We start from the raw sequence: 15,531 nt of genomic DNA on the forward strand, positions 1-15,531 counted from the left end.
TAAGGATCAATGTTTAATCCACTAGAGGAGCTCTTCAGTGTTCTCTCTCTTCTCCCCTCTCTCTCTCTCTCTCTCTCTCTCTCTCTCTCTCTCTCTCTCTCTCTCTCTCTCTCTCTCTCTCTCTCTCTCTCTCTCTCTCTCTCTCTCTCTCTCTCTCTCTCTCTCTCTCTCTCTCTCTCTCTCTCTCTCTCTCTCTCTCTCTCTCTCTCTATTTTTGCACCTAGATAATCCTGGGAATCTGAACCAAGAGGAATTCCATCTTAACATTCCGTCTTGAGTTTCAATAATTTACTGATTCTTGTTACAGATGTTGATACGATCGTGAAATGCTTCGCCGATAATTGCAGTCGGATCCGACGCTACGCAGTAATGGCTTCTTTTTTCATGTGTAACGAGCGTTGTAATCGCCCTAAATGTAATTCGCAATAGGGCTCTAAGAGTGATTTAACACGCAGGTGGAGCTAAAATCCCGCGGAAGCCATTGTCACCTTGCTCGCTCCCACCATTAATAAATTTCCAATTGATTTAGTGTCCCTGTGGCAACAATATCCTTTTTTTTTCATTTTTTTCAAGATGAAGAAGCAATTCCCTCCCTCCCCCCCCCCATCCTTCCAGGGGTGTTAATTTAATGGGTCCGATATTCCCTTTGGATATTCCCGGGCTGAAGTCTTTTTAAATATCTGGGAATCGATCTTTTCCCGCCTCCAGCGGCTGGCCGCCCCCATATCCGTTGCTTCTGCTTCATCTGAGTGTTAGTTCGTGGTTGGGTCGATATGGCAGCATTTAGAGTGATAGTTTCTCCTCATTCAACGTCTAAGTTGCCTTGTTTTGACTTGTTTTCATCTTATTGAGTAATATATTGATGTTTTTTTTTGCATTTAACCGAACATGCTTCTGAGAAAATGAATAGGATTCAAGACTAACAATAAATGATGGTCGTTGATTTATGTTCTAACCGGCAACTCCTCTGGCCATAATGTAGGCTCCGCCCACCCTCTCCCCTCATATCAAACCTCGCAAGCTGATTGGTTCTCGCAAAGACCGCCCCTTGTAACTTATGCTCGATGCTAGAGTCAGCAGAATAAACAATACTGAATTATTCATTAAGTTACCACCTAGTATGCTGCAAATATACGCACTATTTAGTGCAATGTGAACCCTCTGCATGAGAATAAATTAATATCGTTATCGCGCTATAGTTATAGAGGGAAGTAATATATAATGGAAATATGCAACGTGGCAACTCGACCAGTGGCCAGTAAGCCCTGATGAGTTTTGAAGTCGGTCGCGTGGGACTAATGGAGCTATAGCATCTGGGGAAGAGATAGAGGGAAGCAAGTGACAGAACCAATTAGAGTACAAATAGTCTCGACCGCAGAGCCTAGCCCACTATCCCACCTCCCCTTGCTCCAGCGACGCCCTCCGCTTCTCTCGCACTCTCTCTCGCGAGAGCCGAGGGGAAACACACAAGGGGAACTTGAGAGTTTGTGAAGAGCGCTTTCGCACGTGTGATCGTTTGGCCCCCCGACACCAGGAACTTTGTGGTGAGTGGAGGACTCTTGAGAGCCGAAGTTGACGTGGACTAGTTAACGGTCGCGATGATTTGAAGACTCTGTGTTAACGCGGAAGTTTCGTTACGTTGTAGTAACCGAATTTTGAATGTAGTTTGCCGGCCGTTTATGCAGATAGAGACGGGGAAATACCTTACTGTTATGGAGACTTTGATCAAGATGGAAAAGCCTGGTTCCCCTGATAGTCAGACTCAAACTGCGGCCTCCGTCACGCCTTTCTCCATCGCTGACATCCTTACTCGTATGGAGAACCACATGGAGAACCGCTCCCCTTCAGATCTGCGAACCACTCCGGACCACCACAGGAGCCTCGGAGACCTTCGAAGCTCCCCAAGCCTGGGTTTCAGGCCTGTTTCGATCCTCAAATATAACTCTCCCTCTCCCATGGATCTCTCTAAGGACTCCACGCACCAAGAAGTGAGTTCGTCGATGGAACCGTCGCCAGGAGAACCCATAAGAACCTCCATCCGGTCCACGGGGGGTAGAGAGGCGACGTCGTCTCCTGAAGGCTTCAGCTTACTCGGTAGGAGAAGCAGGTCGACTTCGCCCTGTTCGGAGATGAGCATGGAGGAGGTAGACACCGAACACAGCGATAGGGAAGACATCGTTCTCGCCTCCGCTCAGGACTCCGTTAGCACCGAAGGGAAAGGTGAGTGAGGGGCTAGTAATGTAGCCCTCGTTGTTAGTGAGGGGAGTTATTGTGTTTACGATCTCGTTAGTGAGGGGAGGTATTGTGTTTGCGATCTCGTTAGTGAGAGGAAATGGGGAGGTAGTATTCCATCCCCTGCGTTGTTTGTGATTGACTACGACCTCTCCTCGTTAGTGACATATGTAATTGATGTACAAACTCCTCATTGTTAATGATACAACTTCTGACCAAAACTTCCTTCGTTATTGGTGAGTTAGTGAAGTGGGTATTATCTTAATTGTACCCTCGTTATTAGTGATAGATCTTGCGTATACGACCCGCTCCCCCCCCCTCGCTGTAATTGAAGGGGTTATAACGAGCCTACGATCCCCTCATTAACTCAATAAATGACACTGGTACATCCAAACTAACATTAGCATAAGCTTTACTAGTAACGAACTTGTGTTGGTAAATCGCCCCCTTAACGACCTGATAGTTTACAATCGCCTTGTTTCTGTTCCCGTTAACTAGTTACCCGTTAACTAGTTAGTACGATCACATAACGCCGCCCGTTGGAGCTAGTACACGTGGTAACTAGTGCCACATGTAATTAGTAGTAATAGTGGTAGTAGTTAATTACTTAGTTAAGTAATTAGTTATAATTAGTACTCCGAGAATAACATACAAGTACAGTACACGTGTCAATTTTTCTGAGGCGTTCCTGTTTTTGTGATAATTTTGCTTTGTTTTTGTTTCTTTATAAGGTCTACTTCCTATTTAATTTCCATGCCTATTTCTTATCAAAGTGTTCAGTGAGGATCCACAAGGTCTTCTCTGAGTACTCTTTATTTTCTTCTCCGAGGCTATGGGTCCCTACACTTGCACCAGAGGTGGTATCCCTTCTAGGTCCTGTTTCTTATGTATTTTGAAAGCCCATTTCATGGTGTAATTTCAAAGACTTTTCTCCTTTGATTTTATTTAATACAAAATTTGCTTTGTAATTTTTAAGAATATTTAAATATAAGAATCCTGTGAATTTGAAAATTTTATTTCACGTTTCATTTGAGCCAATTTCGTAGAGTAATTGTTACGAAAATTTCCTGTAACTATTTCAAGTTAATGTTAGTTATTTCAAGTTAGTTTCAAGTTCCTTGGTTGTAGTGCCTATTTAATGAGTGCCTTTAGAGCGTAAATCCTATCTCTCCATAGACTATTTTAAGTACTATTATAGATGCATTTCCAGTCTTAAGCTTTAAAGCCTAAATTCTGTTGTTGTTCTACTGTTTATTCGCCCTATTTTGATTCTAGATTTGATGCCAATCCCATTTACGAAACAGGTGCATCTTTCCTCAATCCTGGCGGCTGTATTTGTATTAATTTAGCAATTTATGAGCTTCGCATAACTACGAGGTTGTTTACAACAGTAATAACCTTGGGTTATGAAGTTTACAACCTCATAAACTGTTTAATATATGTAAACAATGTCGTTATTGATGAGGTCATTAATGCGGTCAGTGATCTAGTTAGTAACCCGGTCAATAACATGTTCAAGAGTCTCGTTAGTGACCAGGCCTCTGGTCACAGGCCTGGTTATTGACCTGATCAATAACCAGGTGACCTACTTCTCAGTTTGCGACACAGCCTATTTCCTGTGTCGCTCCACAGCCTATTTCCTGTGTCGTTCCACAGCCTATTTCCTGGGTCGTTCCACAGCCTATTTCCTGGGTCGCTCCACAGCCTATTTCCTGGGTCGCTCCACAGCCTATTTCCTGGGTCGTTCCACAGCCTATTTCCTGTGTCATTCCACAGCCTATTTCCTGGGTCGCTCCACAGTATTTCCTGCGGGGCTTCACAGTCCATTTCCTGAGCCTATTGACTGTTTGAGTCGTCGGGAGTTTGCTATGCTCTCCACAGCGTGTTTAGTGTCTTATTTCACAGCTTATTTTCTGTGTCACATGACAACCTATTGTCATGTGACACAGAAAATATCTTAACCTATTTGTCATTCTATAGCTTCCGTGAATTGTAATTTTGGGATGATTAATTGCAGCTTTAATTATGGGAGTGTTTAACCCTTAATTCTGAACTTTCAATGATCTTCAAAATACGTCAAAATGATATCCAGTTTCCTGAGATATTCAACTTCCTATTTCTATCTCATTTAGGAGCAGACGTTCTTTGCTATCTTCAAGTTTTAAGACATTTAGATAGCAACTTGCAACTAAGGAGACCATATAATATTTTGTTATCGTGTTGCTTCCATATATCGTCCGGTCAGTTCGTTAAGAGATAATGCATCGGCTTTCTGGCCTGGACAAAATCGATCATTTAGTACGTAAATCACATAATTCATTTTTCTTTCCTAGACAAAATTAGTCATTTAATGCGGTAATCTTAATCTATCGTCTATTTCCGTGACAAAATCGATCATTCAATGCGTGAATCACATAATTCGTCCTGTCTGTCACGGACAAAATCCATCATTCCATGCGTTAAATACAAAATTTTTGCTATCCTGGACAAAATTTTTGCTATCTTGGACAAAATTCATGCTCTCTTGGACAAAATTTTTGCTGTCTTGGACAAAATTTTGGCTATCTTGGACAAAATTTTTGCTGTCTTGGACAAAATTTTTGCTATCTTGGACAAAATTCATGCTCTCTTGGACAAAATTTTTGCTATCTTGGACAAAATTTATGCTCTCCTGGACAAAATCGGTCAATCTAAGCGTAAATAACGTAAGTAGTGCGCATATAAATTCCCGGGTATTTAACGCATACATGCGCTAAATACCGCATGTTATGCGTGTCTGAAACTGGTCCCCATTTGCGACATTTTCTCACCTCATTGCAATTGATCGTTTCGTACACATCTTTGCAATTTATCATTTCGCACCTCGATACAACTGATAATTTCGTACCTCATTGCAACTGATAATTTCGTACCTCATTGCAACTGATAATTTCGTACCTCGTTTCAACTGATAATTTCGTACCTTATTGCAACTGATAATTTCGTACCTCATTGCAACTGATAATTTCGTACCTCATCGCAGCTGATCGTATCTTGTATACGAAAATGGGTCTCTCAAATGCTTTCGTAATTATTATGGCGAAGATATGAATCTTTCGTATTTTGGATTGAGTCTTATCTCACTTGGTGACTTACGACAAGATCGTAAGTGTTACATCGTAAGAGGAACGCCTGGTATTCACCATAAAGACTAGAGTCATCGTATATCTGTGTTTGGACGCTACGTCGCATTGCTTATCCAGCCCGTCCTCATAAGGTTCCCCTACGTCAAGAAGCCGTCGTATTAACGTCCCCCCTCTTATCCTAACCTTCCAGAGGACCCAAAACAGAAAACGGGACAGTATGTCAATTTCGCCAGCCGCTAAATTTTGTTAGTACGACGATTTTTGGCTATAGGTAGACTATACGTCAAAATGCGACGTTCTATTAGGAGGACGGGTTAGTCTGACGCCACATACGTGTGTGGCGTCAGACGTAACGACTAATTCGTCGATTAGACGTTAAGGTTCCATGCGTTAAATACACAATTTTGGCTATCTTGGACGAAATTCATGCTCTCTTGGACAAAATTTTGGCTATCTTGGACAAAATTCATCCTCTCTTGGACAAAATTTTGGCTATCTTGGACAAAATTTATCCTCTCTTGGACAAAATTTTGGCTATCTTGGACAAAATTCATGCTCTCCTTGGACAAAATTTTGGCTATCTTGGACAAAATTTTGGCTATCTTGGACAAAATTTTGGCTATCTTGGACAAAATTCATCCCCTCTTGGACAAAATTTTGGCTATCTTGGACAAAATTTTGGCTATCTTGGACAAAATTTTGGCTATCTTGGACAAAATTTTGGCTATCTTGGACAAAATTTTGGCTATCTTGGACAAAATTTTGGCTATCTTGGACAAAATTTTGGCTATCTTGGACAAAATCGGTCCTAACCACAGTCTTAAAAAAAAAAAAGTCTGGTCCTAACCACGCACTCAGACGTTGACAAAGCACTCAGAAGAGTGCAAAAGACTTTATATAATTACATAAATTTCACAATTACATAAATGAGGATTTCTACCCAATAATAATTAATATTGAGACAAAAATACTTCCTTAATCTACACCTATAGCTCTAAAAAAAAAAAAAAAATCGAATAGGGCTTTATAGCGAGTGTATAGCAGTGTGATATCATAATGTTATCAATCAATTTAGAGTTTTCAATATATAGCGACTGTATAGCAGTGTGATATCATAATGTTATCAATCAATTTAGAGATTTCAATATATCACATCACTCCTTCAAAATTCGACCACGGATAGCGAGTGTATAGGAGTTAGTGTGATATCATAATTTAATCAATCAATTTAGAGTTTTCAATATATAGCGACTGTATAGCAGTGTGATATCATAATGTTATCAATCAATTTAGAGATTTCAATATATCACATCACTCCTTCAAAATTCGACCACGGATAACGAGTGTATAGGAGTTAGTGTGATATCATAATTTAATCAATCAATTTAGAGTTTTCAATTTATAGCGACTGTATTAGCAGTCAGTGTGATATCATAATGTAATCAATCAATTTAGAGATTTCAAGATATCACATCAACCCTTCAAATGACCTCAACAATTGCTGCCATGAAAGAATCTTTAACAAATGCTTTCATTATACATCGGTGGTCAATACTGTCATTATGTAATTCCCGTCTGTGGGGAAAAATCTATTTCATTATGTTTCATTATTTATTGAATATGATGTTCAGATCATATTCATATTCATATTTTTCGTTGTTGAAAAACATACGATTTTTGGGATTGATTTTATGGGTGAAAATATGCTATTAAAATTACGACATTTGACCGGCGTTCTGTCCACTGGACAAATTGTAGGTAATTGTCCGATGTATTGTACGTTTTCCGGAATGTTAAGAATTTCGTACATCGGTGCAACTGATAATTTCGTACCTCGGTGCAACTGATAATTTCGTACCTCGGTGCAACTGATAATTTCGTACATCGGTGCAACTGATAATTTCGTACACCGGTGCAACTGATAATTTCGTACACCGGTGCAACTGATAATTTCGTACCTCAATGCAACTGATAATTTACATAAGCAATTATTCGTTACACAATGAGTGGTTGGTGGCAATGCTGTTCACCGCCTCTGAGGGCCATTGTAGTGGACACAACTAAGTGAACCACACACACACATGCAGAGCACAAATCACCACGTACGTGAGACAAGTTCAAGAGTACGCAGCACCGTCCTGGACTGCCCTCTCAGGCAGCACACAACCCAGCTCGAAAAGGACCAGCATTTTCCCCACGAAGAGAGGTTGAAGAAGCTGAACCTAAGACGCCTAAAGGAAATAAGATAAAAAGGAGACATGATAGAGACATATATAATACCTAAGGTAATTTTTTTTCCTGTAAATACCAGAAGAACAATACGAGCCACAGGTGACGTTTAGAACATGTTCAATGAACGGATGAACTAGGATGAACAGAGAGCTAGATGAAGTTTTTATTCATGCTTTTAAAAGTAGAAATATAATATTAGACCTGTAGGTCAGACTTTCATTAGACGATTGACTGCGGGATAAGCGGGGGATCAAGAGCTGAAGCCCGACACTGAAGGTCCGTATAAACGAGCAGATACACTAGGTGAGCACAACTTGGTGAGTGAACAGAACGACCACAGTTAAAATAATGGCGATTTTAACACCTTTTTTTACATCTGTAACTAATTTCATATCAATGTTAATGGCGTCATAAACCCATTAATGGGTTATGGAGCCGCGAGATCAACGCCATAACCTTGTTCTAATGACGGGTTACTGATCGTTTGTTGTGGACGAGCTCATCTAATACCTTAAGGGAAGGGAACTATGAGGGGAAAGCGCCTAAGCCATTACGACTATAACCTTAAGGGAAGGGAACTATGAGGGGAAAGCGCCTAAGCCATTACGACTATATAGCACTGGGAAGGGGTCAGGATAAGCACCATTTGGTCACCACTTGGTCCGGGAGACATCTCCCGTCACGCAGGGTGCAGTTGCGCCTCCACAGATCTCCAGTATCATCTTTTGATACTGGTAATGGCTCGAAAGGGCCACCACTTACGGGCTATTCATGCCCGTGCCACCTCTTGGGTGGCTTAATCTTCATCAATCAATCAATCAATCAGGATAAGGATTTTGGGATGGGACGGGGGAAAGGAATGGTGCTCAACCACTTCTGTGAACGGTCGGGCATTCAACGCCGACCTGCATGAAGCGAGACCGTCGCTCTACCGTCCAGCCCAAGTGGTTGGGCATCTAATGCCTTAAATGTTAAGGGAATTATGAGGAGAATGAGCTAAGCCGACAGGGAAAGGAATAACAGAACAGGATTGCAGCTGGGATAGGATTAAAGGAACTACTCAACTACTACCGAGTAACAACGTTGTTGTCTGGGTCATCGGGGGATCGAACGCCGACCTGCACGCAGCAAGGTCGTCCCTCTACCGGCCAGTATAGAGGATTTTTTTTTTCAATTTGTTTAATGTCAATAACGTTGACAAAAAATTTGGTAAGGCTTACTACTGTTGGAAGTTGACTCAGAAAGATATCCGAATTCATCAGAAGATATCAGAAGCTGTTATCTTACCAGAAGGTGCCACTGATGGTTAAGTGATCACGGATCTCATCAGCGAATCAAAATCATCACTCCAAGTAAATAACCACTTCATTTTAGCCTCCAAGTACGTCGGTATATATATATATATATATATATATATATATATATATATATATATATATATATATAATATATATATATATAATTATATATATATTTATATACCGGAGGTATATATAAAAATATTAATATTTTTATATTTTTCTTGCAGTGGGTGGTGACCGTGGCGTGGGGGACCAGCTTGTCCTTCCTAGTGTATATTGTAACTAATTACGGTGTCAAATGGAATATTAATTCTTATAATGTTCCTGTTGCATAGATTCAGGGAGCAATAGTATGGTTGTCATTCATCTGTGTGTGTGTGTGTGTGTGTGTGTGTGTGTGTGTGTGTGTGTGTGTGTGTGTGTGTGTGTGTGTGTGTGTGTGTTCCAGCTGATTTTTATACCGGAAATAACGTATTTCCTCCGTTACGGAGCACTGGAGGACAAACATTGCCTCTTTCCGTAGCTCTTTCTTAAGTTCCCTGTGTTCTGAACCAGGGCATTCTTACTACAGTTTGTTTCTGTTTTTAATATCCACGATTCCAATATTATCTATATATAAATTTGAATGTCTGTTCGAGGTTCGAGGCCAAACGCAAGGGGCTAGACTCACCCAACTTTGCACCCTGATTCCTGTGGGGTATATGTCCATCATAGATGGGTTGAGTTTGTGAAAATTTAAGAGGAATCAGTGTGCTACAGACACATACTCACCCCGATATGATTTTGGCCGTTGTGGAATTAGATGGATAAATAGTTGGATGGATAGATAGGTGAGTAGGTGCATGGATAAGATGGTGAGAAATCTTATATATTAAGATTATATGAAGACCAGTTTTTCTTTTAATTTAATTATAGAAATGGGGTAAAATGGGCCTCATTGCAATGTGTTTATATTACAAGAGGAATCAAAATTATAATCTCACTTATCCAAGATATAACTCACGTCATTTATCCATTTATCCTCGACCACAGACAGGATGGATCTCCTGTCTGTGCAGTCTGCTTCAGGGAGCACCAATTAACCTCAGTCTATTTACACTAAGTACGAAATCAATTTTCTTGGAGCTTAACAACTTAAGGAACGTCTATGTGGAAGTGCAGTTGAAGGATGCACTTGTTATGTTGTTCCATTGCAGAGAAGGGGGGGGGGAGGGAGATTATGGGTAAATGCACTTGCAATATCCATACTGTCCTCTTAATATCCACCTCGTATGATATCGACGTTGTCTAATATCCACCTCGTTTAATATCGATTTCGTCTAATATCCACCTTATTTATTATCGATTTCGTCTAATATCCACCTCGTCTAATATCGATTTCGTCTAATATCCACCTCGTCTAATATCCACCTCGTCTAATATCCACTTCATCCAACAGCCAACCCTGTCTAATATCCACCTCGTCTAATATCCACCTCGTCTAATATCCACCTCGTCTAATATCCATCTCGTCTGTCTTTCGGCAGGAGACGCAGGAGAGAGCGAACGAGCGCCAAGGAAGAAGCGATGCCGAGCGGCGTTCAGTCATGCGCAGGTATTCGAACTGGAGAGGCGATTCGCTCACCAGCGGTACCTATCGGGGCCCGAGAGAGCCGACCTGGCCCAGGCCCTTAAACTCACCGAACAACAGGTGAGTCCCCTAAAGACCCTTAGCCTCGGGGAAGAAAATAAAAAGTATTCAGAGAAGATTTCACTAATTTCTTCTCCTAACACCATTATTCTTTTTTCTAAATTTTATTATATATATTTTTTTTTATCCACAGTAAAAGGGAAGGTATTGGTATTGTATGGGTGTTTCTGTGGATTGGAAATGATTGGATTAGCGATTGTGGGAGAAGTGTATTTAATGTGTTCAAAAGTGGATTTGTGATTCAAACTTTGCAAAAAAAAAAACTAACTAATCGATATTTTGCAATTGTTTCTGTGACTCATACTGTTGTTAGTCTGTGTATTTGTTAGTCTGTTAATCTGTTCATCTGATGGTATGCTAATCTGTTGATCTCTTAGACTGTTATCACTCTAGCGTTTGAACGGCTTTTCAGATTTAAATGAAAACTAAACCAATGCTAAGTTATATTATTTCATATAATATTATAGATGCTATAATATCATTTCAACATTACCATACCAGTTAAGTGAGCGAATGTTAATATAATTATTTTATAGGGATTTATCGAGCTCCGTTCAGTTCATTGATTTTAATTTTGAGACTGGGAAACATATTTTGAAAGCAAGCAGAACTTTTCCGTGATTGACTAATGGGCATACTCTTCATCGATCAGTACGCAGGCGATGAGTCACAATAACGTGCTGAAGTATGTTGACCAGACCACACACTAGAAGTTGAAGGGACGACGACGTTTCGGTCCGTCCTGGACCATTCTCAAGTCGATTGTCATTCTCTTCATCGATCAGTAGTCAGTGTATGAAGCTGTATATTCACTGAGAAGACCAATTTGGTTCAGTCTGTGCTAATGTACAGTTTTTAGGTTGTTGTTGTTAAAGATTTACAACCTGGAATGTAAAATTCCAAGTAGCACGGGCTATGGTGAGCCCGTAGGCCTTCAGTTTTAGGTGAGGATCGGTTTTGTAAGGTTAGGTTACATTAAGATCAATTAGATTAGGTTAGATTAATATAGGTTATGATCGATAAGAGCTGATTTTGTTAGCTTAGGTTCAGTTAGATTTGGTTAGGATAAGGTTGTTAGTTGAATTTTTTTTTTTTTAGGTTAAAATAGCTAGGTTAGGTTTGGGTAGAGTTGTTAAGACTGGGTCTCGTTAGGTTAGGTTAAGTTGGGTTGTATTAGGTAAAGTAGTTATATATTTCGGGTAGTTAAGGGCATCGTGATTGTAATATCTCTCTGTCTTCTCTCTCTCTCTCTCTCTCTGTCCTCTCTCTCTCTCTCCTCTCTCTCTCTCTCTCTCTCTCTCTCTCTCTCTCTCTCTCTCTCTCTCTCTCTCTCTCTCTCTCTCTCTCTCTCTCTCTCTCTCTCTCTCTCTCTTTTACCTTCCCCTTTTTCTCCTACTTACTCACTTTCTCTTTACTCTCCTCCTCTTCCAACATCACCTATCTCCTCCCCTTCTCTCCCCTCCCTTCGTCCCCTCCCCTCGCCCCCCCCCTCTCCCCTCCTCTCCTTTTTTGCGCCAAAAACGTTAAGTTGGCGAAGCAGAACATGGGATTACACAGATCCATAATTCACGGGTCTTTAACCTGGGGTCGGGCGCAGATTTGATTAATTTCGTGATTTTTTTTTTTTTTTTGGCCTTTAAGGATTTGCTCTTGGTAGTTGACCAACAGCGGACGGGCAGTAAACCAGTATTAAACCTGTATTAAACCTGTATTAAACCTGTATTAAACCAGTATTAAACCTGTATTAACCCTGTATTAAACCTGTATTAAACCTGTATTAGACCTGTATTAAACCTGTATTAAACCAGTATTAAACCTGCATTAACCCTGTATTAAACCTGTATTAAACCTGTATTAAACCAGTATTAAACCTGTATTAAACCTGTATTAAACCTGTATTAGACCTGTATTAAACCTGTATTAAACCTGTATTAAACCTGTATTAGACCTGTATTAAACCTGTATTAAACCTGTATTAAACCTGTATTAGACCTGTATTAAACCTGTATTAAACCTGTATTAAACCTGTATTAAACCAGTATTAAACCTGTATTAAACCTGTATTAAACCTGTATTAGACCTGTATTAAACCTGTATTAAACCAGTATTACACCTGTATTAAACCTGTATTAAACCTGTATTAGACCTGTATTAAACCTGTATTAGACCTGTATTAAACCTGTTTTAAACCAGTATTAGACCTGTATTAGATCATTTATGACGCAATAATTAACCTTCCCCCATCCCGTGTTCTGTCGTTAGCGAACCAGCATTAAGACGTTGGTCTCTTTCTCCTCTCAGGTGAAGATCTGGTTCCAGAACCGCCGGTACAAGACTAAGAGGAAGCAGTTGGTGGCCTGTGAACCGCCCTCTTCAGGCAGACGCGTCGCAGTTAAGGTAACTATCCGGTTCTATGCCTCCTCTCCTGTCTGTCTGTCTGTCTGTCTGTCTGTCTGTCTGTCTGTCTGTCTGTCTGTCTGTCTGTCTGTCTGTCTGTCTGTCTGTCTGTCTGTCTGTCTCTGTCTGTCTGTCTGTCTGTCTGTCTGTCTGTCTGTCTGTCTGTCTGTCTGTCTGTCTGTCTGTCTGTCTGTCTGTCTGTCTCTGTCTGTCTGTCTGTCTGTCTGTCTCTGTCTGTCTGTCTGTCTGTCTGTCTGTCTGTCTGTCTGTCTGTCTGTCTGTCTCTGTCTGTCTGTCTGTCTGTCTGTCTGTCTGTCTGTCTGTCTGTCTGTCTGTCTGTCTGTCTGTCTGTCTGTCTGTCTCTGTCTGTCTGTCCTGTCTGTCTCTGTCTGTCTGTCTGTCTGTCTGTCTGTCTGTCTGTCTGTCTGTCTGTCTGTCTGTCTGTCTGTCTGTCTGTCTGTCTGTCTGTCTGTCTCTGTCTGTCTGTCTGTCTGTCTCTGTCTGTCTGTCTGTCTGTCTGTCTGTCTGTCTGTCTGTCTGTCTGTCTGTCTGTCTGTCTGTCTGTCTGTCTGTCTGTCTGTCTCTGTCTGTCTGTCTGTCTGTCTGTCTGTCTGTCTGTCTGTCTGTCTGTCTGTCTGTCTGTCTGTCTGTCTGTCTGTCTGTCTGTCTCTGTCTGTCTGTATGTCTGTCTGTCTGTCTGTCTGTCTGTCTGTCTGTCTGTCTGTCTGTCTGTCTGTCTGTCTGTCTGTCTGTCTGTCTGTCTCTGTCTGTCTGTCTGTCTGTCTGTCTGTCTGTCTGTCTGTCTGTCTGTCTGTCTGTCTGTCTGTCTGTCTGTCTGTCTCTGTCTGTCTGTCTGTCTGTCTGTCTGTCTGTCTGTCTGTCTGTCTCTGTCTGTCTGTCTGTCTGTCTGTCTGTCTGTCCTCACCTAGTTGTGCTTACGGGGGTTGAGCTCTGGCTCTTTGGTCCCGCCTCTCAACTGTCAATCAACTGGTGTACAGGTTCCTGAGCCTATTGGGCTCTATTATATCTATACTTGAAGCTGTGTATGGAGTCAGCCTCCACCACATCACTGCCTAATGCATTCCATTTGTCTACTACTCTGACACTGAAAAATTCATTTTAATGTCTTTATGGCTCATTTGGGTACTCAATTTCCACCTGTGTCCCCTAATTGATCTACTCTATCAATTCCTTTGAGAATCTTTTATGTGGTGATCATGTTCCTCCCTAACTCTCCTGTCTTCCAGCGACGTGAGGTTTAAATCCCGTGGTCTCTCCTCGTAGCTCATACCTCTCAGCTCGGGTACTAGTCTGGTGGTAAACCTTTGAACCTTCTCCAGTTTAGTCTTATTCTTGACGAGATATGGACTCCATGCTGGAGCTGCATACTCTAGGATTGGTCTTACATATGTGGTATACAAGGTTCTGAATGATTTCTTACATAAGTTTCGAAAGGCCGTTCTTATGTTGGCCAGCCTGGCATATGCCGCTGATGTTATCCTCTTGATATGGGCTGCAGGGAACAGGTCTGGCGTGTTATCAACCCCCAGATCTTCTCTCTGATTCTTGAAGAATTTAATCTCCCAAATGATACTTTGTATCTGGCCTCCTGCTTCCTACACCTATGCTTTATAATAAAAAAAAAAAAACTATCTTTATTAAATTACATTTGTTCGGGTTAAACTCTAACAACCATTTGTTCGACCATTCCTGCAGCTTGTCCAGGTCTTCTTGAAGCCTCAAGCTGTTCTCCTCTGTCCTTAATCCTTCTCATAATTTTGGCGTCGTCAGCAAACATTGAGAGGAATGAGTCTATACCCTCTGGGAGATCATTTACGTATATCAGAAACAGAATAGGTCCGAGTATAGAGCCCTGTGGGACTCCACTGGTGACTTCACGTCAATTCTGAGGTCTCACCCCTCACTATAACACTCTGTTTCCTATTGCTTAGGTACTCCCTTATCCACTTATCTGTCTGTCTGTCTCTCTATTATAATTTATCCACTATATATTATGCCTGCTCCTGCACCCCGTCTCTTTCATTCTCTCTCTCTCTCTCTCTCTCTCTCTCTCTCTCTCTCTCTCTCTCTCTCTCTCTCTCTCTCTCTCTCTCTCTCTCTCTCTCTCACACTATTCCACAATGTCTCTCACTACTCCACAATGTCCCTCACTACTCCACAATGTCCCTCACTACTCCACAATGTCTCTCACTACTCCACAATGTCCCTCACTACTCCACAATGTCCCTCACTACTCCACAATGTCCCTCACTACTCCACAATGTCTCTCACTACTCCACAATGTCCCTCACTACTCCACAATGTCCCTCACTACTCTATTATGTCCCTCACTACTCCACAATGTCTCTCACTACTCCACAATGTCCCTCACTACTCCGCAATGTCTCTCACTACTCCACAATGTCCCTCACTACTCCACAATGTCCCTCACTACTCCACAATGTCTCTCACTACTCCACAATGTCCCTCACTACTCCACAATGTCCCTCACTACTCTACAATGTCCCTCACTACTCCACAATGTCTCTCACTA

General features: G+C 41.4%; 1 protein-coding gene across 1 annotated transcript in view; it reads left to right on the forward strand.

The window, feature by feature from the left end:
* The first annotated feature begins 1,329 nt into the window (after positions 1 to 1,329).
* Positions 1,330 to 15,531, forward strand: part of LOC123755032 (homeobox protein zampogna) — a 17,598-nt gene continuing 3,396 nt past the window's right edge. Inside the window, 3 exon segments of the mRNA XM_045737479.2 lie at positions 1,330 to 2,220; positions 10,417 to 10,580; positions 12,882 to 12,977. Coding sequence (XP_045593435.2) covers positions 1,680 to 2,220; positions 10,417 to 10,580; positions 12,882 to 12,977 — 801 coding nt within the window. The 5' untranslated portion in view covers positions 1,330 to 1,679.

This window comes from Procambarus clarkii, chromosome 55 (assembly GCF_040958095.1).
Source record: "Procambarus clarkii isolate CNS0578487 chromosome 55, FALCON_Pclarkii_2.0, whole genome shotgun sequence".
NCBI classification, from domain to species: domain Eukaryota; kingdom Metazoa; phylum Arthropoda; class Malacostraca; order Decapoda; family Cambaridae; genus Procambarus; species Procambarus clarkii.